The 27,951-nt window shown below is 36.8% G+C and overlaps 3 protein-coding genes and 1 long non-coding RNA gene across 4 annotated transcripts in view; 1 reads left to right on the top strand and 3 right to left on the bottom strand.

The window, feature by feature from the left end:
- Positions 1-289: 289 nt before the first annotated feature.
- On the bottom strand, positions 290-4,405 carry mc1r (melanocortin 1 receptor). The gene has a single exon (XM_065270018.2). It carries the CDS (start codon positions 3,791-3,793, stop codon positions 2,846-2,848), a length of 948 nt encoding a protein of 315 aa, XP_065126090.1. The 5' UTR covers positions 3,794-4,405; the 3' UTR covers positions 290-2,845.
- A 1,071-nt stretch (positions 4,406-5,476) lies between these two features.
- Positions 5,477-6,848, bottom strand: LOC135751258 (uncharacterized). Its single transcript, XR_010532986.2, has 3 exons — positions 6,677-6,848; positions 6,332-6,412; positions 5,477-5,827 (listed from the first exon to the last, which is right to left on the bottom strand). It is a non-coding gene; the product is annotated as an uncharacterized lncRNA (long non-coding RNA).
- Positions 6,849-9,963: 3,115 nt separating this feature from the next.
- The window catches only part of tcf25 (TCF25 ribosome quality control complex subunit), a 46,094-nt gene continuing 28,106 nt past the window's right edge, over positions 9,964-27,951 (bottom strand). Inside the window, exons 11-18 of the mRNA XM_065269994.2 lie at positions 24,202-24,307; positions 21,271-21,430; positions 19,969-20,056; positions 18,943-19,101; positions 15,481-15,571; positions 13,638-13,717; positions 10,434-10,509; positions 9,964-10,243 (exon numbers count right to left, since the gene is read on the bottom strand). Of these exons, the coding sequence (XP_065126066.2) occupies positions 10,085-10,243; positions 10,434-10,509; positions 13,638-13,717; positions 15,481-15,571; positions 18,943-19,101; positions 19,969-20,056; positions 21,271-21,430; positions 24,202-24,307 (919 nt within the window). The 3' untranslated portion in view covers positions 9,964-10,084. The remainder of the gene's footprint in view (positions 10,244-10,433; positions 10,510-13,637; positions 13,718-15,480; positions 15,572-18,942; positions 19,102-19,968; positions 20,057-21,270; positions 21,431-24,201; positions 24,308-27,951) is intronic.
- LOC141282549 (uncharacterized) lies at positions 25,659-27,359 on the top strand. Its single transcript, XM_073815716.1, has one exon. The coding sequence runs from the start codon at positions 25,918-25,920 to the stop codon at positions 27,238-27,240; it is 1,323 nt and encodes a 440-aa protein (XP_073671817.1). The 5' UTR covers positions 25,659-25,917; the 3' UTR covers positions 27,241-27,359.

The following is a 27,951-nucleotide window of genomic DNA, read 5'->3' as shown; positions in this document are numbered from 1 at the left end:
ACCAAGTCTGTCTGTTTTGTGATGTTTTTGAAAGTTCAAAGAAACATGTTCGTAGTGAAAGATTTAGTGGTCTAATGTAATGGTATGTAATCCCTGATAGTTTTCATCACTCAGTTCTTTTGCCCAGAGCATCATCTCAAACATGTGAAACAACTTATGATGGGCTTCAATTACAGTAAATATAAAAAGTCAAGAGTGTATCTAATGGATTTAACCATGCCCTAAAACAGTGATAAAACAATAAGAATAAACAACAAAAATAATTGTAGACCAAATAAATAAAGTTAAGTTGACTGTAAACATAGAGTTTATAGTTTTACATCAAACAGAAAGTGTCTTTATAACTGAGCATCATGAATTAATGCAAAGAGATTTAAAAAGAAGTGGTTTCTCAGACAGGGTTTAGATCGATCCAGGACAAGGCCTTAATTATATTAAGACATTTTAGTAGTTTTTACAAACAAACTTTACCTTACAAAAAATAATACTGTTGTGCATCCTGAGACAACACAATGGAAAACCATCCCTGTTTTGTAGCAATGGTAACACATAACAAACAATGCTGGGTTAAAAATGACCCAGTTGCTGGGTTGGGTAAAAACAACCCATTAATTTTTGTCTTACCTGACAGTTGTCTTCATTGTCTAAACGCCATTGTGCTAAAATGAATGAAAATAATCCACAGTGTTTCTTCCAATAAATAACACTGTCAGAAAAAAGACACAAAAAAGATACAAAACTGTACCTGGTACCCTAAGGTTCATTTGTGTAATTAATGACTACAACACATTGAAAAGTTGTACCTTTTGGGGTAAAATATGATATCTTAAGGGCCTATTGTGTACCAGTTTAATTTTAGGGGTACAAAATACCTTTAAACACAATAGGTCCTTAAGGTACAATTTTGCACCCAAAAAAGCAACAGTTTTGTAGGACTCCAGCAACAGTTTTGTACTTTTTCTGACAGTGTACCCATAAAAGAATGCATATTTATTTCTTTACTTACTAGTGTTTGTTAAAACTGAAACTTTAACAAAACATACATAACATTCAAAAACTTTGATAGCATCGGGGACATAAAATAGCATTCTTAAAAATGTTCACAACTGAATCATACAGTTTGAATGGCAGCTAGAATGTCTATTTCTATTGACGTAACAAAAAACAGTCAAACAATTACAACAATAAATTAAAATAACAAACACAAGAAAAAAATAAACTCTTAAGGAATGGATTTTTGCTTAATTAACTTTTTCTTTTTTGACTGTCTGTAAAGTCAGCACTAGTTTTGAATGACTCGTGTCTTATCTATTTATCATAAAACTTTCTAGAATGTCTACAAAAATATAATGTCATGAAAGCTACTTGATAGCTTTCCTTTGTAAACCCATTATAGATGAGTACTGTATACCTGCACAATATAAAATATACAAACTTATGAATAATAGCAATCCATGAAAAAAGAGTTTATTTATTACTTGTTTCTGGATTTAAACACAAAAGAAAAATAAATGTATCACTGCTTACATTGTAATAAATTAGTGTATATCATATTATTAATATTAATATATCTAGAATCATATATATCTATGATAGGGAAATGTTTCCTGGAATGAAAAAATACAGATAAAGTCTAGATTGCACCAAAAGCTTTCTTTGGTAAAGACAAAAACAAAATTTACTGTAGCATATCCTCAATTAATTTAGATCAAAACTGATTAATTTTTTTAAGATAGATGAACTGGATTCAGGACTTAATTTCAGGTATTACACATTAACAGAACATTCTGTGAAAATATAATCTTGATCTCTTTAATATTGACTGAGTAAGTCACTGAGTGAAATCAAACTTTGATGCTTCTCATCTCATCATTAGATGATAAAACTTTATTTAGCTTGGATTTTACAGACAGAGTCACATAAGAAGAGCTCCTAAAGCTTTTTATTGGTTACTTGTTTGTTTGATCATTGAACACATTTTTGATTGAATTTGAGGAGTCCTTATAACAGTAAATGTTATTATCTAATATGGGGACTGATGATGATTTGGTATTGGTAAAATTTTTGTGTTGCTTTTATTATAAATAAATAGTTTAAAGCTTTGTTTAAAGTCATCATTAATATGATAAGTGTCCCGATTAATGAATGTATCCCACATAAAAAAACTATTGTATATTTTAGTATTTACTATAAAAATTGTTGTAAAAGTACCAAATACTTTAGTGTTTTTGAACATTACAGTAAATATTAAAGTATAGTACAGTAGTTTGTTTTTTATTTTATTTACTATAGTTAATACCACAGAACACTAATGTAGATTAACGAAAGTAATTACTATATTCCACAGCATAATACAATTATAGTACTACAACTATAGTAAATACTAAATTATTCCTAACCATTTTTTTCACGTGGGCTGTTCATTTTATATCAATTATTTTACAGGGTTTACTGTCTCACTGGGCATTCATTCTGTTCAGCCATAATGGTAACCTTTTTGTTTATTTAACCCTTTACTATGTACTCTGAGGCCGTGAATTTGCCCAAATACTGTTAAACTTCATGTGCTCAGTGTATAAATGTTTCAGCTGTCCCAACCCTGAGATCTGGATGAAACATTTATCTTTGGTTTGGAGGCATGATCGTCTTATAGAAATATATTAGATAATGGAACCCAATAAAAAAACTTTCAGCAGTTTAATTGATTGTACAGTAATTGATCTTTACCTTTTCCACTGTCCTTCTTTATCAACCATGATTTCCATAAGGAAATGCTTGTTTCTTACGGTTAAAGGTCACTGGTATACCCAGTACCTTTTCTCGTGAGCCCCGTGTTGATAGTTTGTCACATCACAAAGCACCACGAGCAGAGCACGATTTCCTTTAGTGTCTTGCGCAACTCCTGGCTGCGGTACGCGTATATGAGCGGGTCAATAAGGGAGTTACATATGATGAGGATGAGAAAGAGGTTGAAGTGGCTGAAGTAACACTTGCAGTAAGGGTTTGTGGGACAGATGAGGATGAGAATGAGGTGAAGGAAGAAAGGCCCCCAACAGATGATAAAAACCCCGAGCAAGATGGTCAGTGTGATAGCTCCCTTCATGCTGGTGGCCTGTCGGCGGCTTTTATGAAGAGCCATGATGCGTCTGGAGTGGACGTGCGCAAGGATGAACATGTGCAGATACAGAACTGCCGTAAACACCAACGTCACGCCAAAAAACGTGACAAGACAGGCGATCACCGCGTTGTCGGTGTGATAAACGATGAAGAACGAGCTGGAGGTTATGCTCGTGAGCCAAACCACGGCGATGATGGCCACGGCGCGCTGCGTGGTCATGATGCTGTGATAGCGCAGCGCGTAAAAGATGGTGATGTAGCGGTCCGCAGCAATGGTGCACAGGAAAGAAAGCGAGGACACAACCGAACTGCAGATCATGATGTCGATCACATTGTCCAGGTGCTGTAACATTTTCGCCGTGACGAGCAGCAGCCCTTGCTCCGTTAATAACATGAAGAGCGTCTCCACCACGTTACTGACGCTCACCAGCATATCCGACACTGCCAGACAGCAGATAAAATAATACATGGGCGAATGGAGATTTCTGTTCTTGATGATTGCCACCACCACCAAAATGTTTTCCACCAAACTGATCAAGCCGAGCACGAGAAACAACTCCTGCGGGATCATGATTTGGGCGATGCTCGTGGAGTTCAGGTCTCCAGGCTTTACGCTGCTGTTGAAAGTCATGTTCATTTCAGTGTCGAACGCATGTGATTGTGTGCTGTGATCCATGTGTGTTGTGTCGAAGTGATGGCGTGACGAGTGACTCTGATGTCCTATCAACTTTCTTTTTAAACTTTAAGAATGTATATCATCACCAAGCAAAGTCTGTATCCAGTGCGCGCTACAGTGCTGTTTTACAAGGGTTAACGCTGATCCTAATGGAAACGAACATGCAACTTTGAAAAAATCAAGCAAACTAACTTAATCATCTTTATCGTTCTAGCGGCTGCGCAAAAATGAAAGCTTAACTTGAGAGGATGCTGAGTTTTGCGCTCTCTGCCATGCAGCGCCACACACTTCACTTGTCGAAATCAAACTATTGTACCGGCCCCTTAGAGTCATAGAGATGTTATAACTATGTCACGTAATGCTCGTGTGGATTAGGAAAGACCGCCTGATAAAACAGAAGCATCTTTCTTGACCCTCCGTCTGCTGCACTCAGTGCCATTGAGGTTTGTCAAAGTGACCACATGACACAAACCCACAAAGAAAAACTTTGTGTACATTTTAACAGCGAATACAGGCGGGGAAATTTGTATTGAACTTATTTTTCATGTTTATACAACAGTTGGGTAAAGCCAAAGGCAGTCAAACTGTGCTGTTGTATAAGTTATTTAGGCAAGGCATAACACTAGCAGTATCGCTGGTTACGCCAGTGGTGACGTTGGTTCAAAATCACAACACCATGTGACCAAATCACAGATCTAAAACACTCTCCCTCTCAAAATTACTGTGACCGTCCCGTCAGGTCATGAGACTCCAAAACAGCCCTCAGCAATCATGTAGCCTACTCTTTTCATCTTCTATATATAGCACCAATTTCTTATGGTGAAAATGCAGTATATGGACAACTATGTGCCATTCCAAATGTATTTTGCACAACCTACAAACTTTCAAGGTCTGTATTTAGGGTGTTAAAGGTGTAAAAAAATGTAAAAGGTGTAAAAGAGAAAATGAATGAGTTTTTTTTTTCAGGAGCCTTGAAGTGGGTGTAAGTGAGGTTGGCGGGCAGGGGAGGGTAGAGTAGTCAAAAGCCCGACTCAAGTAAAAGTACAAATAACTAAACTACTCAAACAGAAATATGCAATGATATCTGACTGCATCTGTTATATGAACTCCCAAGGGGATTTGGCGACACAGATGGTGACGTAGTGAATTTAAGTGAGATTGAAGAAAATAAATATCAGACGAACGATTGTAAGTGTAGATGCCACGCACACATAATTTCACTCCATATCACAGATCAACGTTATCCATTTTTTCGCTTATGGGTGCACGTACATTTTACCGAACATGTTCCCCCCTCTAAAAATCCACACAGCAAAATCTGGAACCTCAGAATAACTCTAAAAGAGTTAATTTCAACACTTTAAAAGTGTCTCATGGGGTCCACTCCCAATAGAGTTATTTTAACACTTTTGAAAGTGTTGGCACATTGACTCTTTTAAAGTGTTAGCAATGACTCTATGAAGAGTTAAAAAGATAACTATAAATTTACACTAATCAGTGTTAAATATTTTTTTATTTGTTAAAAAGTAACTCCCTCTGTGTTAATTGTTAACTCCAATGTAGTTTTATATTTTTATTACTATGGTGTTAATATGGTAAATGTAAAGACAGCAACATATTATGGTACTTTTGGGGATTTTTATTTTATTTTCAAACCGTTTTTAAAAATGTAACAATACAGCAGTATAATCTATCATTCTCATTATAAAACTTTTAAGGATTTTTTAATGTCATCTGATCAACATTTATGACAGAAAAATTGTCCTCAATGTATCATGCCTTTAAGAGTTAATTATATTCACATATATTAACATCCGAGACAACTAAAAGGCACATTCCCAATGTATAACAAAAGTACAAATATTTATAAACACAGTTTATGGGATGCTTCAGTTCATACAAACAAGTTTGACTTCATTTCAATCCAAAAGCCATGATGGTTTTCACATAATAACAGCAGAAAATGATGAACCAGTAGCTGTAAGGAGGTGATATGATGCTCGGTCAGACCTTCAGACTGGATATTGAACGTTTCTGTTAATAAAATAAAAAGAAAAGGGAAAAATGCATTATTAAAAAACAACTAATAACTGTTTCACTAGTTCTCCTGCACATTCAGGTCTTAATGATTAATGGTAAACAAACTTGGCTTGCTGTCCTTGAAGGGAGCTCTGTACCTGAGCTCTGAACCTTCAGAGAGAGCGAACCTGAGGCTGGGGCTCGAGCCCCAAGTTCAACCCCCTGCAATGGAACTGCAAAGAGGAAGAAAGAGAGATTGAAGGCGGAGATGGGGAGGAGGAGGGATGCCGGAAAAGAATGCAGCTGGACAGGGAGGCCTGAAAGCTGCCTTATATACGCCCATGATGATGATGATTGACAGGCCTGAATGTTTAGGCTCCTCGCGAACCTACGTTTAGAACTGCATATAAAACTGCAGAAACTAATATTTACAGAATACATTACATAATGTACATACAGAACACATTACAAAATACTTTGAAATCAGTTATACATTTATGTTTTGCACAAAATACTCACTTTGTTATAAAATTGCTCTTCGTCTGAAAACATTTTCATGTCCTATTTCTGTGGTCCTCCAAAGTTCCCAAAGCAAATCTCCTGCACACATTAACGGATTTAAAAATATATTTTTTAAACTAAAACAGCATATAAAGCAAACAACAACAAAAAAACTCCCCAAAACATTATGAGTATGAATCGCTCCATCTGAGGCTAAGACCTAAACTCAACTGCCACATTCATATAATGACAATAACAAATGACTCTTAATGTTAAACTTGATACTAACAGCAATATAAAACATAACACCTCATAACTTTCAAATGTTATTAATCAAAATGGTATTTATTGAACTTTTACTACCATTTACAGTGAAAGAGATGATATTTTGCTTGAACTACATCATCCAAAAACACAGTTCAGTGTGTGCTGTAAAAAGGAGGAGGTCTTCTCTATTTAACACTGTAGGAGTTGATTTAAAAAAAAAGTGGTAACACTCTGTTTTGACACCAACTCTTAATTTTCATAGAGTAAAATAAAATAGTTTTAACTAAATCCAGTGTTAAATTAACTCTGAACTCTTTATATTATCATTAACATCGTGATTTTAACTCTGCTAAATTTGGTGTGAGTTGGCCTAATATTCCACACGTCATATTTTCAAGAGGAAGTTACTTCATCTGGTGTCTCATTTATAAAACTGTGCTTAAAATCCAACTATGCGTGAGAATAAAACTTTGTTAAAATGCTATTGTTATAATTAGGGCCTGAGCACAGAGGAGCAGGCCAGAATGTCACCGTGGGTGCAAAGGAAGCCCTATTGTTTTTGCTCAGTTTAGGCTTTTTTGCCGTTTGGATTTACTTTGTGAAGGATGGACACACTTTTTTTGGACTTGAAGGACGTGGACCCCGTAACTTCACATTCAATTAACTGAAAGATCTAAAACATTTTCTTAAATATCTGAAAATGTGTTTGTCTGAAAAACGATGGACATATGCATCTCGGACAGCTTGGGGGTGAGTAAATAATGGGTTTAATATCATTTTTGGCCGAACTATCCCTTTAACAATCATTGCTTGAATTCAGAAATGAAAAAGACAGAAAGACATGCATCCTTCCTTTAGACATGTATTTGTAACTGAGAGCTATAGTACAACAAAAGCATCTCAAGCTTCAGTTATTATGTGACCTGTAATCTTATACACTCCTAAAAAGGTACAGAAGTTGTCACTGGGATGGTAACATTTGGACACAGAGATGTACCTTTGAGGATTTTTCTTAGGTTTAAATACCACAAAACTCACATAAAATGATGTAATTTGGGGTAAACATACCTCTGCGGGCATGACGTATTAACAACCAAATACATGTGACATTTAAAGTTAGTTGAAAATCGTCAAACTAAATTTTCCAATTTTTTTGTCCCTCTGGCTTCTTCTCGTTATACGTACATTAGCAAACATTTCAGCACTCCTCAGATGTTGGTTGTTAAAGGATCGCAGACGGCCTGAAGGTCTGTTTGTCCTAAATTGAGGTAACATCTCACATGGAGGTTTGCGACTCGTAGCCCTGGGTTAACCAGAAAACAAGGCCAGCATTTTAGATATCTCTCCACCCAGAACTGTTATTAACACTATTAAATGATCATGTGGTGCCTTAAATAACCTCAAAAACACAAGTGTAGTTTTGCTTGTCTGCATGTGTCAGTGATGTTGGGTTAGATGTGGACTCTCACATAAGTAATGCTTTGTTTAAGGGATCACAAAAATGTATGAATTACTAAAATTTTTAGATATAAAGGAAATACAGAGCACCTGTGACATTAAACAGTGAGCAAAATTCATACATGCCGACTGAGAAAGTCTAAAATTAGTCAAAAGAAATGATAATGTAGAACTGTGAATTGTTTAAAATAAGTTAGTTCAGGGGCGTCAGTTTGTGTTGAAAAGTGGTGGGGACAAAAGATCAGATAATAAGGATTACAGCAGGATGGGAAAAGTATTGAATAACAGCACATCAAAAATGGTCATAGCGTAGACCCTCAACAATGTCGACTGCACATGTAACAGTCCCTGCAACACCAGCTCAACCGAACAGTGCCAAAGCACCATACTGTAGAAAACAGCAGCACGTTAAGTCAGTGAATACAATGAAATTCATACATACATACAGTCATTATAAAAGGAAACACACCACAAGCATACAACGCTACAAAAAATTTTTGACCCTGGACCACAAAACCAATCGTAAGTCACACAGGTATCACTTGATTTTTTTAGAACATTTTAACCAAATGCTTTCAAAAAGTGGTGGGGACATGTCCCCAATGACACACATGAGTTAGTTGTTGACATGTCTGCTCTCAATGTGCCATTGACATTGATACAACTGAACTGATAAACAAAATAAAATGAAAGATCCCATCTTAAATCTAGTCAAGTTTTCCTAGTTTATTTTTTCTTAAGTGATATAACATCAGAATATTAATGTCACAATTGTTTGGGTTCATTTCTCAACTTGATACCAAATGAATACGGTGTAGACAGAACTCCCTGACAATGACACCTGCAGTTTCAAAGCAGTATGAAAAAAGTGGTAAAAGATATTCTCAAATCAACCACCAGATCAACAAATTGATCAAACAAATTGAAAAAATTCATGATTTCTTATTATTATACTCAGAATAATCCAAACATCTTATTCAGAAATTAATACTAAGGTATGGATTTGACTCAGTGTAAACCCAGCAATCTGAAGAATGAAGTGAATTATGTTTCTAGAACTTGCGGTTGGGAGAAATTATTAGAATATAAAAGGGAAACTTTTAATACTTGGTGACACTAAAAGCTTCCAGTTACAAATTGGCTATGGTTTAAAGTGTGAAAATCATTCACTGAGCTGACACAATCTCTAGGAGGAAGACTAACAATAATAAAACTAACAGAAACAATATGAGCCTTCAATGTCAGGACCTATAATAAAATGATCATTTAAAACCAAAAAGCACTTGACAAACACCAATGGAAAGATGGCCGATAATCTAAAAAAATATTATATCAACCATCTTCCATTTTGAACTATTCATTTAAGATGGTAAAGGGGCAATGATATTTAAATGTTGAATGTAAAAGATGATAACAGAGTTTGTCAATCAGTGATAATCAGGAAATATGACATCTATTTTAACATTCACTAATAAAATACTCTGCTGGACAATTGAGAATAATTTCAGGTGTAGTGTTTCTTTCTAAAACATTTTAACAACACAATATGTAGTTTTATTTTAGCTAAATCACACTAACACATTGTAATGTGCAGACTAATAATCATATTATCATTGGTTCTACAGAAATGATGCTTGCTGCATCAAAACCCACTGTATGGGCATGTGTTTCAAAACTCTTAAAAAACCTTTCAGTACATCTTTATGACACTTTTGTCTTAAATATTTGACCGAAAGCGTTTTTTAAGGCTGACCACATTGGCAAAGAGTTTAAAGGATTATAAAATGTAAAAATAAGTTTAAAATTACCTTACATAAATCTTTCATGGCCTCTAGTTGTTTACTTTATGAAGACAAATCTATTCATTAAGGCACGTGGAATGAAGCAACAGTATTGGTCATGAGTAAAGAAAGCATTACAGAACACAGGGGAAATAACCAATTTAATCATTAAAACAAGAAAACCATTTCATAAACAGGCAATTGCTCTTATCATCTACAATATCAATAATTTCTTTATTGAATTTATTTAATCCTCATTGATTCATCAGTCCCATTCCTCATCATCTCTGTCAGGATTGTCCTCCCCCTGTGGTTCTTGAAACTGAATGTTTGCCAACATGTCCCGCATGGCCACCATCAGTCGATTCACTTCCTGGTTTAATTCCCGACCAGCACGAGCCACTTCCTGTCCCTCTTCATTCCTCTGGATAAAAATTGATAATTTAAAGAGGATTAGAACAAGACAGGTGTAAATTGGAAAAAAAACACATAATATGAGCCCCTTAATGCTTTCTAAAGGCAGCATAGACAGATGAATATTGTGAATATTATAAAGTATTATTGAAAATGTACAGCTGTTAGATAATAGAGAATAATCTGTGACATCTCCTCACCTGTAAATTAAAGTTTGGCAGCAGTGAACGGAAGAACAGAGATAATGTGCTTTCATTTGCGGCTCCAGCATTCTGCCTGAGAACAGATACACCTCAATGTTAACAGATGTTCAGTACAAGACACACCTGAAATAACCTAGATCAAAACACATTACAGTTCCAGAAAGATTGATGGGATAATTCAATGAGAAGGCAAACAGACCACAATTTATTATTACTTAAAGGTATAGCGGAGGATTTTCTTTTTCCAGGTGGATTATCAAGACTATTTGTCATCCTAGTTGTCAATCAATTCTGGTGATATGTTTACGTAATGCCATCGTACGTGCTCGTCCCTAGGTTCGCTTTCTGCACATGCACACTTTCAGGTGTATATTTGTGGTAAGCTATGGTTTCAGCCACTCATTGAAGCTCGCTTCTCACCGTGTTTTTACAAAATTTCAGAGGGTCGCAAGAGAAAAAGTGTCTACGAATTGTATGACAAGAAGAGAAAGGCGTCTGAAGAAAAGAAACAAGAGCAGAGTGTTTTTGGGAGAATATTTCACACGCTGGCATGCGCTAAAAGCACAGGTTGGGATTCCCACTGATGCCTCAGTCGTGAAGTTTCTACTCGACAGGTAAAGTTTGGCATGCTATTTGGAGAAATCCATTTAAGATCACTGCTAGTAAAAATGTATGTAAGCTATGATTAGCGATGCTAGCCCTGGCACAAGTCACAAACCGCGCAGACACAGTAAACATCTCAAATGTATGTGCCACGCCGACAGCAACTTATAAACGGAGCGTGCACAAGAATAACTAGGCTCGTGCATGCTCTCTCGTGCACACATTTGCGTTTCCTCTCTGGAGCAGGTAGAGTGTTGCGCAATTACATTTTTCTTTAAAGTGGAGAGGTCGGTTATTTCCTAAAATTCGGGAAAATTTCCCGCTATACATTTAAGGTTAGATAAAAAGTGACCATTCCAAGGATTAAATTCTGATATCAGTTTGATTTGTTACTAAGTTTCAATGTAATTTAATATTGATTTGTAGTCTATATTTCATTTAAAACTAATTTGTAATCATAAATTCCACATTTAAATATATATGCTGGTAACTGAAACTATTAGTATTTCTAGGCTCATCTTCCAGGAGCCCAAAAGAGCTTGTGACGCCGCTCTTCATCTCTTTCAACTGGCTACCGATTGAAGCTCATATCATGTTAAGACCTACGAAGGAGTGATTCGGTCCCTTATTGAGTCTTCTGGATCATTATGATCATTGCTTTTGGTCTAAATAGTGCACTTGGTGCCACCATCTATTGCCACAGATTATAAACACTATACCAACCATTAATTCAGTCACTTATCCTGAAGCTAATGTATATATAGTGTTATAAGAGGTCTGTTTTCACCTGCCTCCAGCAGTGCGCTCTTTCATCACGTGCCGTAAAAACTCACACCAAGGGCTCAGAGATTTAATACAAACGACAAAAAGGTTAAACCTGTTTTAACAATGTGACTTCTCACATGTGCAAGAGTCAAACTATTATTAGAGAAATTAGCTCATGCACAGTGTGCTTGAATGGTCATCTTTCAAGTGTTTACAGAGTGTGAATGGAGATCTTTTCTGAAATTCCAGTATAGAAAAGGATCATTTTCATTTAAAACACTATTTTAAAATGAAAATGCTCTAGTGTAATGTTAAAAAGGCATTTAAAAAATATATTTTCTCATTCACACTATAAACAACTATAAACACAGGAAACTTTACCATTCACCCACACATGCGCATAAAGTGTAAAATAACTTATTACTCTAATAATAGCTTACCTTTTGTGTATGTAATGCAGCCTATGGGTGTGCGATATTGGCAACATTTCATATTTGGATCATTTTGGCGATAACAGACGATATTTTGAATCCTTCAAAAATATGTTTGTGAAAAGATAACAGTATATTGTTCTAGCTCCCTCCTACGATATTATTATGATTAATAGGTTAATGATGATGTTATTAACCAAACAGAAAGGTCTTTATGATTTAAAACTGAGTCATTCAAGTAAACCTTACTAAACAGTCGCGTACTTGAAGCAAAAATGTAATACAGTAAATCAGCAAATGCAAACTTCCATCAAACATAAGAGGTCATGCATAGCTTTAGCCTACATAACTGCTTATTGCTTTAATGTAGCGAGTTCCTCTTCAGTCATTTTACACTGTTATGTTTATAATAGTTCATTGGTTATATTGGTCATCTTATCGTCCATTTGAAAATATTATAACAAGCTTACTGTATTCATCAGATAAAAACAAATAACTTCTCATGTTTACCTGTCGCTGTTTTCTGTGCGCGTGTGTGTGGTGTGGCCGCTCACAAACTTTATCCACTCGTGACACAGACATGACAAAAAGTGCAGCCGACTATAATAAAAGTGTGTGCACCCGGACCACAAACATCCTCCGCTGGCGACACAGAAATTGCAAAAAGCACGATCGGCTAAAGTTTTTTACAAGTCATACACACACCACAATCAAATGTGCTGCATCACGCTCTGAATGTGAATGAAAATTTAATTTCCGGGCACTGAAGGCTGGTTTATAAAAAGCAACTGATATACTCGATATTATGATTTTGCACATTGGTAAAACAACAACAACAACAACGATATTATTGCAAATGATAATACTCCATGCTTTGGCATTCGGTAGCATATTGCAGTGGTTTGTATTTGTTATGCATCAATAAGATGCACGATGTTCAATTCAATGTTCATATTTATTTATACTCACAAAACAAATTATATGAAACGAAATTAATTTTAAAGAAGCAAACAAATCGTATTAAGTGGTCAAAAATTATTTCTGCCCCACTCCATTACTCCCGTCATACTGGCCTTCAATCTATTACAACATCCTGTATAGAACGTTTAAAATTACCCAATTATTCAATCTGTCCCCGACGTGCTTCAAAGCAGATTCAGACGCTCTTAACACACCGCTTAACACACATCTGATAAGATAATCGTGCAACCACATTAGACAATTGGGCTTTACCTAGGATTGTCGTAAGGCGAAAAATCTTCCCAAATTCAGCCCGATTGTTTTGTGTTGTGAACCCGGCTTAAGAAGGATCTGACTTTGTGCTGTGATTTGTATGCCACCGGTTAAGAAAAGTCTCTCAGAAGTGTTAAATGTTGCTAGAAAACATTTTCAGACAAAATACCTTTCTGGCCTGGTGTAAGACACAATTGAGTCAAGTGGAGGAAGTGGATCAAAACCCATTCCTGGCTGTGTGGTCACTTCCTGTAGGAAAGAGGGCAATAAAATCAAGCATCTTACTGTGGTAATGCATCAAGCAGGATCTACAAAATAACAGATCAATCTCTACAGCATTCAGAAAGTACTGCTTTATTAGTATTCTGTTGCCAACTGATGTGTCGATTTTAGCAAACATCTCCTCTCTGTGCAGTCTGCAAGAAGGAAGGGTAGGCCTACCAATATGGCAAATAAAAATCATGATTTTTTTCTAAATGTTTTAAATGAATACAATGTTTTTAATTTAAACTGTAGTCAACTTAAAATGTAACAACACAGACATTGCTCACATAGAGGTACTGCACATGATAGGTATGTAAGGTTACAAAATAACATCAACTCTATCAAAAACTAAACGTATCACTTGCATGTAAAAACAATCATGTGTGCGGATTCATTTTTACAACTTAAGGGGGTCGCTCAGCGCAGTTCTAAAAAAAAATCGAACACATTGTTTTCTATGAGTATACGCACACCGACACCAACAGGTGGCGCCTGTCCACGGCGCCCAGCTACGCCACAGAGTGCAACTCACATAGTTTAACATTAAATAACATCACATTTGTCCCAAATCATTAACAATTAACATTGGCTGCCAACATATATTTTGCATTTTGAAGTAGACGCTATCTGACTAAGCTCACCCTATTTAATGTGCACTTCCGGTAAACGATCCCTCAGAGTTGTCCTAGACGCGACGCGTCTGGTGTGCGACCCCCTTTAGATTAACAGCATGCTTCATGCATACTTTGTTGAAAAACAAGGATCACAGATGTTTCTCTTACACAAAATCTGAATTAAAATTCTCACTTAAAGTGGGAACTAAAAGTGCAAATATATGTTATATTGTGATCCCTTGGCTTGGTTTTGTAATAAAGGTATAAAATGGCATAATAAATGTAGATTTGATTTGCCTTCCTCACACAAATTGCTGTTTTACCGTTACTAGGGTGTTTATTTCATAAAACTTTCCTCTGATATCATAAGTATTACATGTTCGTCATACAACAACGTTATCAACTGGATGATGATGTTAACTGAGCTGTGTTATTTTGTGTGTTGTGGGTTGCATGGTAATGACAATGGAATATAGATGTATGCAAAAATACTCAACTCAATCACTTGCAGACGTGAATGACATAAAGCCAGACTCACTGTTGGTGTTAACTCTTTCCCCGCCATTGACGAGATATCTCGTCAATCAAGAGAAAACGCTTCCCCGCCAATGACGAGTTTTTCCGTCTTTCCGCAATACCCTTCCGTAACTTTTAAAACCCGGAAGTATTGCCCTATGGCAAGCTGCTGCATGTCCGTGTGTGTTTTAAAGATCGCTCTGAATGGGATCTCTATGAAAAGTCCGTCACAAAAATTGAATTATCTCTGCTTTTTGCTCAAAATGTGGCGTTTTTAAAGGAAACCTACCCATATTCAAAAGCTGATTACAAAAGAACTACTGAAGGTAGGATGAAACTTTTTTTTTTGTTTGAAAGCAGAGGGTCTGTTCTTTCATTTGGTATATTGTATGTTTATATATTTGAAGAAGAACATTTTCTGGAAGACATTAAACTTTTGTGAAAATCATGAAAAACGCTGGCGCTGGCTGGCAACTTTTTTAAAAACGCTGGCGGTGAAAGAGTTAAAGAGCCATTCACCGGTGACTGATCTTTATTTGTGTTGCATTTGGTTTGAAAAGATTGTCTATTGAGCATCAGGTGTGAGTGAATGGTGTGTGAATGAGGTGTATTTCTCACTAGAGGAAGAGTAGCTGTGGCTTCCTTGATTTCAGATATCAGCACATGCCTATGGATGTTTCTGGGAGCAATTTGGTATCGCAGCTTCCTCCTGTCCAAAAAAACAAACAAAACTATAGATGAATATCACCATTCACATACACTTAAAAATGTAGACAAACTATACTCAAAAACACCTCCACAGGTTGTGCTAACACTGCACCAGTCCACCTGTATCCAAAGCTGTGTTCACAAGCTGACACTAGACATCTGTAGATTGTGAGACATATGGATACAGTACTGTGACTGGTGTAACATTTTAAGACATGGTTTTATGTGTGCGGACATAACACAGTAGAGGAGTCAAACAAAAACTTGTTAAACTAGGGGTTTAATAAAACTTTTATTTAAGTTTTTAAGCAAAACATTGGAAGGAAAAACTAAATGACAGCTGCCGAACTGGCCCCATGTCAGGCTTCTCTGGATGCCATCACAGCCTCATGCTGCTAAAAAAATGGCAACAGCTTTTAATCATGTGCCAGAACCACACCAAAGGTGTACGCGATCGGCTTCTGATGAAGGGAGAAAGAGTAACAAAAATACTTTCCGCCACTAGAGGCAGCCAAAACATTACAAACATGCAATCAGTATATACATTACAGTTTTTTTTATTCGCTTTGGTACTATTTTCACAAGTATGTGGTAAAACTTCAAAACTGTTAGTACAAAACTCAAGGCAGATCATCAAATAGTCAGTTTTTTCAAACATTTAATCACATGTTCAATTGACTTAGTACAACACACAAAATTATACATTCACTTTTTCACAACACTTAATCATTGTGTCATCAAAGAAATACCTTTCATATGAAGTAACTGTCTTTCACAATGCAATGCTCTCAATACTTTTGATATGCTTCTCATCTCATTTGTGTAAATACATTTGACCAGCACTAAATCCAACTGATCTTAATGGTTAATCACTGAACCATTTGGTAAACCTATATATTTTCATTTCAGCAATATACAGTATATGGATTTTGAGAACTACAGAAATAAAACCTGTGTTTGTTCGAACATATAAATTATGTGTAACCACACATGATAAAATACTCTTTATTGCTAATTGATTTTACATAGTGGTAACCAAAGTTGGTCATTACAGTAGATACAGTTTACTGTAAAAGTGGGGGTGAAACACTGGCCATTTATTTCAACATGAAGCAGAACAGACAGCAAGGAATAAGAAGATCTTTTGGACAAGGGATCCGTCAGAGAGGTGGGCATGGGCACCCACAGAGAGGTCAAAGAGGTGAACGAAAATCTACGGCCAAATGCTCAAGACAGGCTTGATCCAAATTACTTTAATGTAATGTGTGCACTAAATTTTATGTTTTCATTCAGTTACATTATAGAAAGTATAGCTATGTTACAATTATATCTGAAAAATAAAAACTACTGTATTTTGCTCCAATGATTGTAGAGGATGTCTTCATTGATCCTTCACTTGATTACATATAGAATGGATATTTTGGAAATTATAGATTATGTAAATGTTGGGTAATGTAAGTGTATTGCCTAATGTGAAACTGTGTAATATGTATTTTTTTAGTACTGTAGCATATTAATTTCAGCACTTTTAAGGCTGATTTGAAACATGTATCTTGCATTGTTTGCTGTTGGATGAACTGATTGTTAAAAGTACTAAACTGAAAGAAGATCATACCGTTGTGTTTCGGTGATTAAACCAAATGTTCTCATTACATATTACAATAATCTTGCATTTGAAACAATGATTATGTGGACTGAAAACATGTGCAACTTACTGAAAGCATTACATCCAGTTTTGAAAGAATGACTTGCTGCGTTACAAGTGTGATCAGTTTGGATTTTTGTACTAAGAGTGTGTGAATATATATATATATATATACACACACACACACACACACACACACACACACACACACACACACACACACACACACACACACACACACAGAGTACAGGCCAAAAGTTTGGACACACTTGACTAAAATGTTAACTATGATTTTAAAAATCTTTTAATCTGAAGGTTTATGGTTAAATGCATAATAAAAAACTATACCTGTATAACTAAACAGATGTATTTCTGTTACTAGAAAACAAAATTTTTATTTAAAAATATTATTTTTTGAAATAGATGAATATTACAGAAAAAGCTATCAATAAGAGCCCAGATTAAATATGAAGTCCTTCAATATTCTTTAAAATTCAGTCTAAAGTAAAACTTCAAGAAGCTTCTTGATAAAATGACACAAGTATGGTTTTGCAATTTCTAGGCAAAGGCTGACTGCACTTCAGATGATAAAATATAACAGAGTTTTGATTTATTTTGGATGCTTTTAGTCACCAACATAATTCCCACAGTTGCATATGTGTTATGCCGTAGTTTGGACGAGTTTATTATACTTCTGTTATGTTTAAAAATGTTTAAAAATATATAAATAAAGAATGAAAGTGAGTGTGTCCAAACTTTTGGCCTGTACTGTATATAAAATGTATGCATGAAAATGAATGGATTTATGATTGTTTTGGCCATTCAGATAGCAGACTAGTTTAAGTATTTAGAGTTTTAACACTCCTGGGTTGTCTGTTTTTGTCCACCGCTCAATGTGTGATTTAGATCTCCACATTACTGCATCATGAGAGATTTGTTAGCTTCCTGTTACATAGCCAACTTTGATTTTGTTAATATAGACCTAATCGCGACAGACAAAGCAAATGGAGAACATTTATCAAATGTGATGCTCTGTGGTAAGATAAACCGGATAACTGCAGATGGCTGCAAATAGACTGACCATCAGAAACACCAATAGAGATCCATTTGGTCCGGTGCTTGTAGCAGTCGGTGAAGCTTGTTAAATTTGAGCAGACTGGTGACGTGATGTGTGCCAGCCTTGAGCAGTTTTAAAAGCTGCAATATTTTCAGACAACAATGTGCAACTAATTCAGCCAATCACAAAAAATATTTTTGTGAAATTCTCATGTGATAAAAAGATTTTTTGCTGTTGGGTCGTGACTGCCTATTCACACAAGGTTTTGTTGTGTATTATGCACATTGCTTCAACAAAAAGATGACATTTGACAAAAAATTTTGTTGTGCAGTGCGAGCACCACAGCAATTTAAGTAGTTTTGCAGTCCTGTATATATCATTATATCAGTTATAACTGCATTTCATTAGATGACAACGACAAAAAAATGTGCAATAATACTATATATTTAATAATTTCCCTGATTTTCTGTTTCTTTGTCATCTGTCTTGTAAAGCTGCTTTGAAACAATGAAACATTGTAGAAAAACACTATACAAATTAACGTGACTTAACTGTATTGTGGGCTTACCTTTAGACACTATCAGGACAGAGATTTAACTGCTCACGGTACAAGCTTGAATATGACATCAGACAAAAAGCATTTATAGAGTTAAAATAAAATGTTTCTTACTTGTCTTGGCAGTCCTCCACATAAGGATCATGTGTGTCGACTCTCTGCAACACCTTCCTGACATTCTCCTCCAACCAAAGGATAACTCCGGCTTCTTTCCACAGACTGTGACAGCGACCCACACACAGAGACACTAACTCTGACAGAGCAGGTGCCTGCCTGAGAGAAACAATCCAGGAAAAGAAGAACATTCAACAGTGTTTCAAATTATATTACCTAGACTATGATGGCCCACAACAGTCTTATTTTCTCAGAATTTTCATTTTGGGTGAACTATTCCTTTAAAATGCAGATCAACGTTTGTGAAAAAAGCATGTCTGCAAACTGAAAGCAGGGATCAACCAAGCTCCTCACTATCTGTATGAACATTCGGCAGCTTAATGGAACAATATAATAATAAAAGAATACAAAAAATGCACTAGCGTGGTTTCTCGAGAAAGATGTCGCAGATTAAAGCAAATTTAAAGGGATAGTTCACCTAAAAATAAATTTTTTGTCATAATTTCTGACTCTCATGTTGTTACAAACCTGTATAAATTTATTTGTTCTGCTGAGGGAACATGAGGGAAGATATTTTGAAAAATGTTTGTAGCCAAACCGTTTGTGGACCCCATTTACTTACATAGTATTATTTTTTCCTACTATGGAAGTGAATGGGTTCCACAAATGGTTTGGTTACAAACATTTCTCAAAATGTCTTCCTTTGTGTTCATCAGAACAAAGACTTTTATACACGTTTGTAACAGCATGATATGCATAAATGTCATGAGATGTGAGTAAATGACGACAGAATTTTTATTTTTGAGTGAACTAACCCTTTAAGCCAGGTGCTTTGTAAATATTACATTGCATGCTTTGAACAAATAGTTCCAGAATCTTTGAAAAATGAAGTGAAATGAATGCATACTATGAGAAAATAACAGTGTTTGTTGACCTTGGATGCATATAAACCTGTCGTAGAATACTCCAAACTAATATTAGGAAACGTGTGCGGGTGTGTATGTCTGTGTAAACAGAAAATATTACCCAATTTGGCTTTTAGGACCAAAGAACGCATGAGAGGACACTGCAGCATCAGGCTGAACCATGCAGACGTCCAAAAGGGGCATCAATGCTATGAAATACACAAACACAACTTTAAATACAAATACAACTTGGAAACCTCAACATAACATACTGATACTGAATATGCAGCCACAGGCAGATGGTCATTTTTTACACTTTTAATCTGCCACTGCTGTATGTTTCTAATACTGATGGGTCAGGATGATTTACTAGTGATTGAGTCATGAGGTCAGCACGATAAACAGAACACATTCACAGATGGCTTCTGTACATTACAATAAAAACGGCTCAACAACTGACTGGATTGAACTAGATAAACTAATGGATGCTATGAACTTAAGAATAAGAGAATTTAGAGTGAAAATCATCATTATTCATCTTAGAAGAGCATGAGGGTTTTGGTGCAATAAAAGGCTGTAGTAACATGACCATCATTTACCCCAATCAAGTGTCTATACATTCTTCAAAATCCCTAAAAAAAAAAAAAATACAAACAACCCATCATCCATGCAAAGTTTGTAACCCAACATAAAAAAATTTAAAGAGGTCCGATAAAATGATCCCGTTTCTCTCGCTCTTATATGATGACTTCATTATAGCAAGAAAACATAACACAACTTTCATAACTATTTAAAAAAAAAACACTTAATAAAATTAAGCCGCAAAAACACCTTTAGAAACTCACTGAATTGTAGATGTAGGAAACATAAATCATATCTACTGATTTCATTGCTATGCTAATGTGAATAAAAGTAAAATCAGTGCTATTTATGTAGATTTCATTACTAACCTGATACCCGGCCCCCACTGAACTTTTGCAGACTAGAGTAAATTCTAATAAATAAAATTGTACAACTCCTATTCTGTGCGGATCAGCTCTAACGTCATCAAATGCACTTTTATAAATAAATCATCCACTGATTTAAATATCCACACCCAATCCAGTACCCGAGTTACACCCGTGACCCACCTACATTTAATCTGAATGTTAGTTTTACTTACTTCCCCCACCCGACCCACGGACAATCTGTGTATCACTATCTCCTGCTACACAGACATTTGTGTCATAAAGGCAAAGCACAGCCAGGGTTGCAGACTGTTTGGGGTAATTTGGCCCTCACATGAAGTCGGACAAATTTTATGTTAAAAATGCTTTGCACAAAACTGCCTGGCACTGGTAGCTACGCCCATGGTTTTAACATTAATTTATATTTAATTCAGTGATGAGTACCAAACTTTGAGAAGCACTGATCTAAAACTCACCTCCAGGAAACATGATAAGAGCATTTTGCAGAAGTACATCAGATTTCTGTTGTAGTTGTTGGCTTTTCTCAGGTGAAATGTCTTCCTGTTGGCTCAGATGATAGTGGGAAAGAGCCACAGAAAAGGCAAAGTTTGGCAGCTGGGACAGATTTCGATGGACCTGAATCAACAAAAGAAAAATCATGTTTACGACTATGTTCACACTGTCAGTTTAGCTGCATGCTACAAGGATGCGTGCACACATCTGTTTGTCTTATGGGCATAGCTCTTTTCTGCAGCACTCAAATTACTTTACATATAAAAGGGGGGATCTTCTCAACTACCACCAATGTGCAACATCCACCTGGATGATGCGACGGCAGCCATATTGCACCAGAACGCCCACCACACACCAGCTTATAAGTGGATAAGAGACAAACTGATTTAACCAGTTAGTATGAGGGGATATTCAGTAGGCCAATGGGCAAGTTTGGCCAGGATACCGGGGGAACACCCCTACTGTTTTTCGAAAGACATCCTGGGATTTAATTAAAGGTCCCGTTTTTCCAGTGTTTTTGAAGCTTTGATTGTGTTTACAGTGTGCAATATAACATGTGTTCATGTTTCACGTGTAAAAAAACGTGTATTTTTCACACAATTGACTTATCTGTATAGCGCGGTTTTCACTGTCGTAAAAACGGGCTGATGTCTTCCTAGTTCTCTGAAGTGCCTCCTTAGAAGTACGTATCGAGATCTGATTTGTTTAGTGTGTTGTGATTCGGTAGCAGCTTAGCTTGCCGTTAGCTTGGCTGGCGACTGATATTGCTGTGGGCAGAGATTAGTCAAAAAACTCAGCTGGACCGATGTTTTTAAAGGCACCTCTGAGGTTGTTTTCACATATGTTGGTGCGCACCAAAATACATTGTATCATTTTTCAGTTAGTGCGGTCCGTGTTCACATATATATATATTTTACTTTACTCGAAATGCCGCACCGTACACCATGTGAAAACGGTCAGCGCTGTCATTGGTCTCTGACAGCTCTTACCGTCTCATGACCACCCCCACGTTTCCACGACAACCAGCTTGACAGGGAGAGTGCAGCTATCAAGATGTGGAGATAAACGATGCACGTCTTTGCGAAGTTTCTTTGCTTTAACGCGAAATTGCGTAGCTGTTCTATTAAAGCCTTTCTCACGGAGCCGTTTGCTAAAAAGCCCGTAATGTCACTATTTGTGTGTGGAGGACAGCTATGCATTTATAAAATCATCAGCTCAAACGTAAAGGAGACAGCGAATCTCTATGCAACGGACCAGGATTGGCTTGTTTGTTGTTAACCCACAATATAACACCCGGCTCACGTTACAACGAAAGCCCAGTGGCTCAAACATGTGGAGAACTTCCTGTATTTGGTTCGGCCCGAGGTCCAGCAGTGTTCAAACCACAGGTGGGTCACCCCAGAGTTCGGCAACAGCCGCTCCGAGACCACCTGTTTAGAGCGGTCTCGGAGCGGTCGTTTAGTGCGCACCCGAGTGCGGCTGTTGTGTTCACACTGACCCAAACACACCATACTCGGAGTGACACGTCATTTGGGCCGACCTAAACAGTGTATATGTAAAAACACCCTGAGAGGTTTATTTTGCCCCCTTGACAAGCCGACCAGACGTGACATGGGGGCGTGGCAGCATTGATGATCCCATTTTTTTATTCGAAGTTCGAGGTTGTGACTTAATTTCGATCGATTCCGATTTTAAATCGAAATCGTGACACCCTTACTATTATAGCAACATTACACACTAACTAGGGTTTAAAAATGGGATCAGAAAGAACGTGACCTTTAATATTCAATAGGAGACATGAAGAAAGTGGAGAAAAGGGGTGGTTACATAGGTGAAGCAGAGCAAACACAGAAGCAGAGTTGATGCCCCTGCTTTCTATTGCAATGACGTTGCATGGAGGTAATTGAAATAGGTGTATTCAAGTTCATTTGGCACTACGCAGACTGATCAGCATGTTACATCAAAATACCACGAGAACGAAGTGCTTTCAAATCACTTTCACAGTACTTTGAGGTCAGCCGACTCTTTGTCTGAACAGTGCCGCATGAATTAAATTTTGCTTGTGAGAGACTTTTCCATTTTCTGTTACTCTGACAGACAGGGTTGTAAAAATTCTAACATAAGCAGTTTTAGCCATCCTCAAAAATGTCATAATTTAAAGGTACAGTATGGGTTTTTAGTGGCATTTAGTGTTGAGATTTTGAATTGCAACCAACCTAAATTTCAAAATGCAATGAGAAGCTACTGTACGATAGCAGGCACAGTAAAAACATGTCATCGTATGAGACAACATAATCAATAATTTAACATTATCAACATAATCAAAATTGACGATATGCTGAGTACAGTAGCGTCTCATTTTAAACAAGCCAGTCACAATGTCAGTGCTTCACAATGCAATGGTATTCAGAAAGTAATGAAACCCTTAAGAGGAGGTGATTATGAGAAAAAAATATTACAGATATTGCCGTTAAAGTGAGTGTTTCATATCTTCCTATGTCATTGATTAAATTTTATGGATTAAATAATTTTAATATGTATATTTTTGATTCTGTTATGTGTTGTATGGGAATGTACTAATGTAATTGTAGACAGTGTTTTTTTTCTTTTTTCTGCAAATTGGCCTACATTGGTGAACACCTGTGTCTATTTAAAGGCGATTAGATCCAACAATGTCATTGTGCCTGATGAAGACCTGAAGGTCAAAATGTTAATCTATTAATGAAAGATTTTGAGCATTTGAATGACTTCACATTTTTCTTTTTGTGATTTGCATTCATCAGCCTGAAAATCATTAAGTGTCCCAGCTTTACTCTCCTCTATTCTCTGTTAGGTAACAAGACAAAAAAATAACAACATTATACTCTCTATAGATGCTTGAGATGTGTCTTTACCTCCCATTCCTCATAGAGCCGGATGAGGGAGGAGTACTCGCGACAGCGTATATACAGGAAGTCAATGAGTAGCAGCATACAGAGGGGATCATTATCTGGATCCAGACTGAAAAAACATACACATTAAAAAAAAATGTATTAATATATGTATATATATATATACACATACATACATACATAAGGGCTGTCAAACGATTAAAATATTCAAACTAGATTAAATCGCATGATTGCCATGAGTTAACTTAAGGATAAATCGCAACTTAATCACTGCACCTATAAATTAAAATCACTGGTAAAGCTAATAGATTTAGCACACACAAAGTCAAAAACAATACTATAGGAAAAACATATGTTACTGTAAACTTTTTTTCTGTCTTTTATTGTTTGATTAGCATTGAGACATACAACTTTAAGATCTACTGTAATGCAAGGATCTAATATAATGTTACACATCAGATATTTTTCCTCAACAGTTGACCAAACATTCACTAAAGACATAACAGATTATATCTGCGTCAATTTATGTTCAAAACAGATATTTTTTAAACCGTAATTCTGTCTATGTGTGCACATATATTGGGGTCGTTGCTAGGGCTGGGTATCGATTCAGATGTTCCAGATTGATTCGATTTCGATTCACAAGGTATCAAATCGATTCGATTCCGATTCTCGATTAAATTTTCGATTCCGGTTCTCAGGTAGGTTTTTATACTCGATTCTCGATTCAACTCAATGAATATAGATTAAATACACATACTATATTAATAAAAAAGAACAGTGAACAGCAGTTTACAAGTGGGTAATTAATAAAAAGAAATTAAAAGCCACAACACGTCTTGCTTGCGAAATCTAAAATGCTTCCATTCCTCCGGTCAATGTTTGCGGAAATAAATATGGCAAAAATCGATTCTGCTCTTTGAGAATCGATTTTTAATCGACCATGTTTTAAAAAACGATTAATCCAAAAATCGATTTTTTTGCCCAGTCCTAGTCGTTGCATGCTTCAGATGTGTCCGTCAGCGCGAGGAAGACCGTTTTCAAGTCTTGTACCTCATAAAAACTCCTTTAACATCAATCAGGTTATGCACTTTATCTCTCTTAATATCTCTTTTAACATCAAGCAAGTCCTGCACTTTATTGTCTATTTACTGCATGTTTTACAAGCGAAACCAAGTGGATGGACAGGCATCATTTGTATTAGTTAAGCATTTAGGACAAAAACGTACAAATAAAGATAATTTTAAACGTTTGTTAACTATTAACTGACTAAGGCTCCGTCTCAATTTATCCAACAAAGTGATAAGCCTTGGGGTCAGAAAGTGTGCATTGCGTTAATTGTACGATTGCGTTAATTGTACGATAATAAAATTTGTGTTATTATGAGATCACGCCAAAAGAGTCCACCCAAATCTCCATGACATCTTGGAGACACACTTTTTACAGAAGTTCCGGTTTCCGGTTTGTGACGTCACGCTGAACAGATCGTGCATCGTAGCTCCGTCGAGTTCATCATCTAAAAGCTTTTTTTTTTTTTACCATCTTATTCCTATTTATATAATATAACTTATTAGTTTTACATAGGAATACTTTACCGTGACGATTATTGAGCAGTACTACCACGTGAAACTATTTATCACTAATAAACACCCAGTGTTGTTAGCATATAGCCCGCTAGCATCCACACGGTGGAGGCTGAAGCTAGCATTTTCCGATCTAATGGCGGATTCATCTGATATATGCTTTTCTGACCTATCCTCACCTGAGCGGGAAGCTGTGGAGGAGTTGTTTCCCGGTTTTAGCAGATCCAAGGCGAGGTACAGCGCCCACTTCACCCTGCCTTCCGACGTCCACAAGCGAGCAACAAACATGCATTCCACGCGATGCAGCTTCACGGACCGTGAACGACATGAAAGCGATCGGGAAGCTGTGGAGGAACCGCTGCCCGGCCTTCGCAGATTCGGCAAGCCAAACATCACCCTGGCCCCAGACGTTCGCAGGCGACCGAGGGGTGTCACAACCGAACACCCCACGCGATGCAGCTCCGGGGACCGCGTTCGGGTAAACGAAGACGCCATCGCCCAGCATGAAAGCGGTAAGACTCCGCTTGTTATTGTAACATGTACTACTTGCCACATGTATAGTTTAGCTTCTGCTGTTAGCATAGAGGGGTTTACATGCACTAAGTGTATTGAAGTATTAAGGTTAACTGAGAAGGTTGCTGAACTAGAATCGCGCATCCGAACGCTAGTTGAGGATAGCAAAACCGCTAATGTTACTGTCGCAAATAATCTATCGAGCGAAAAGACTAATGGCTCGGTTCCGACATCAGATGCTAATATAAATATTACAAATACTGTATCGAGCGCACATAGTGTTTATCAAAATACACATGGCTCGGTTCCGTCATCAGAGTCAAGTCGGCGGTCAAACTGGGTGACTGTTAGGCGGCATAGTCATATAAGGCGTCCTTCTAAGACCCATAACGTAACGACAATTTCTAACAGATTCGATCCCCTAAGGAGTATACCAGCTGAAACACCTTTTAAAAGTGCCCTGGTCATTGGAGATTCTATACTCAGGAACACTAACATTGAGGCACCAAACACCATAGTCGACTGTATACCGGGAGCCAGAACGTCTGACATTAGATCCAAACTTAAAGTGCTGGCTAATGCTAAGCGGAAGTTTTCTAAGATTGTTATTCACGCCGGCACGAATGACACTAGGCTCCGCCAGTCGGAAATCACCAAAGATAATATTAAGGAGATGTGTGAAATTGCAAAAACAATGTCAGACAATGTAATATGCTCTGGTCCCCTCCCCGCCTACCGGGGAGATGAAACACATAGTAGATTAGTGTCTCTCAATGGATGGATGTCAAAGTGGTGCCCTCAGCATAACGTAGGGTTTATAGACAATTGGAAGCATTTCTGGGGAAGACCATTTCTCCTAACCCGAGATGGCCTTCACCCGTCATCGGAAGGAAGTGCTATACTCACTAAAAATCTGATCAATAGTCTTAATTCTGATATAGTATGACTATCCAGGGCCCAGGTCAGGAAACAGACGGATCGGCTTAACCGTCCATCTGTTAGCTGCCGTGATATGTCAAGACCACTTATATCCCAGCACTTCGAGTCAATCTTACCGAAATATCAGCACATCTCAACTGTATCTGTTCCCCGAACAAATAAATACAGGGCACCGCTTGTTACATCTGGTACAAATCTGATTCAAATAAAATTAGAAAACAATACATTAACAGATGAATCTCGATTCTTAAAATTCGGCCTTCTTAACATTAGATCGCTTACCAATAAAGAACCTATTGTCAATGAAATAATTACAGACCAAAACTTAGATGTACTCTGTTTAACAGAAACCTGGCTTAAAGCAGACGACTACATTAGTTTAAATGAATCCACCCCACAAGACTATTATTATAAACACGAACCTCGATTAAAGGGGAGAGGGGGTGGTGTAGCTACAATATACAACACAATGTTTAAAGTAAACCAAAAATCTGAGCTAAAATTTAAATCATTTGAAGTAATGTTGTTAAATATGGAAATAACTGATCGTAACCACAAACAGCTTTCTTTTGCTTTAGCGACAATCTATAGACCACCGGGTCACCATGCAGATTTCCTTAATGAAATAGCAGATTTCCTATCTGAGCTTGTAGTCACTGTAGATAAAGCTCTTATTGTTGGTGATTTTAATGTCCATGTGGACAACCCAAAAGACGCA

The sequence above is a fragment of the Paramisgurnus dabryanus genome, chromosome 9 (genome assembly GCF_030506205.2).
Source record: "Paramisgurnus dabryanus chromosome 9, PD_genome_1.1, whole genome shotgun sequence".
Classification (NCBI taxonomy): Eukaryota; Metazoa; Chordata; class Actinopteri; order Cypriniformes; family Cobitidae; genus Paramisgurnus; species Paramisgurnus dabryanus.
The sequence above is the reverse complement of the archived record's forward strand: the minus strand, read 5'-3'. Positions and strand labels throughout refer to the sequence as shown.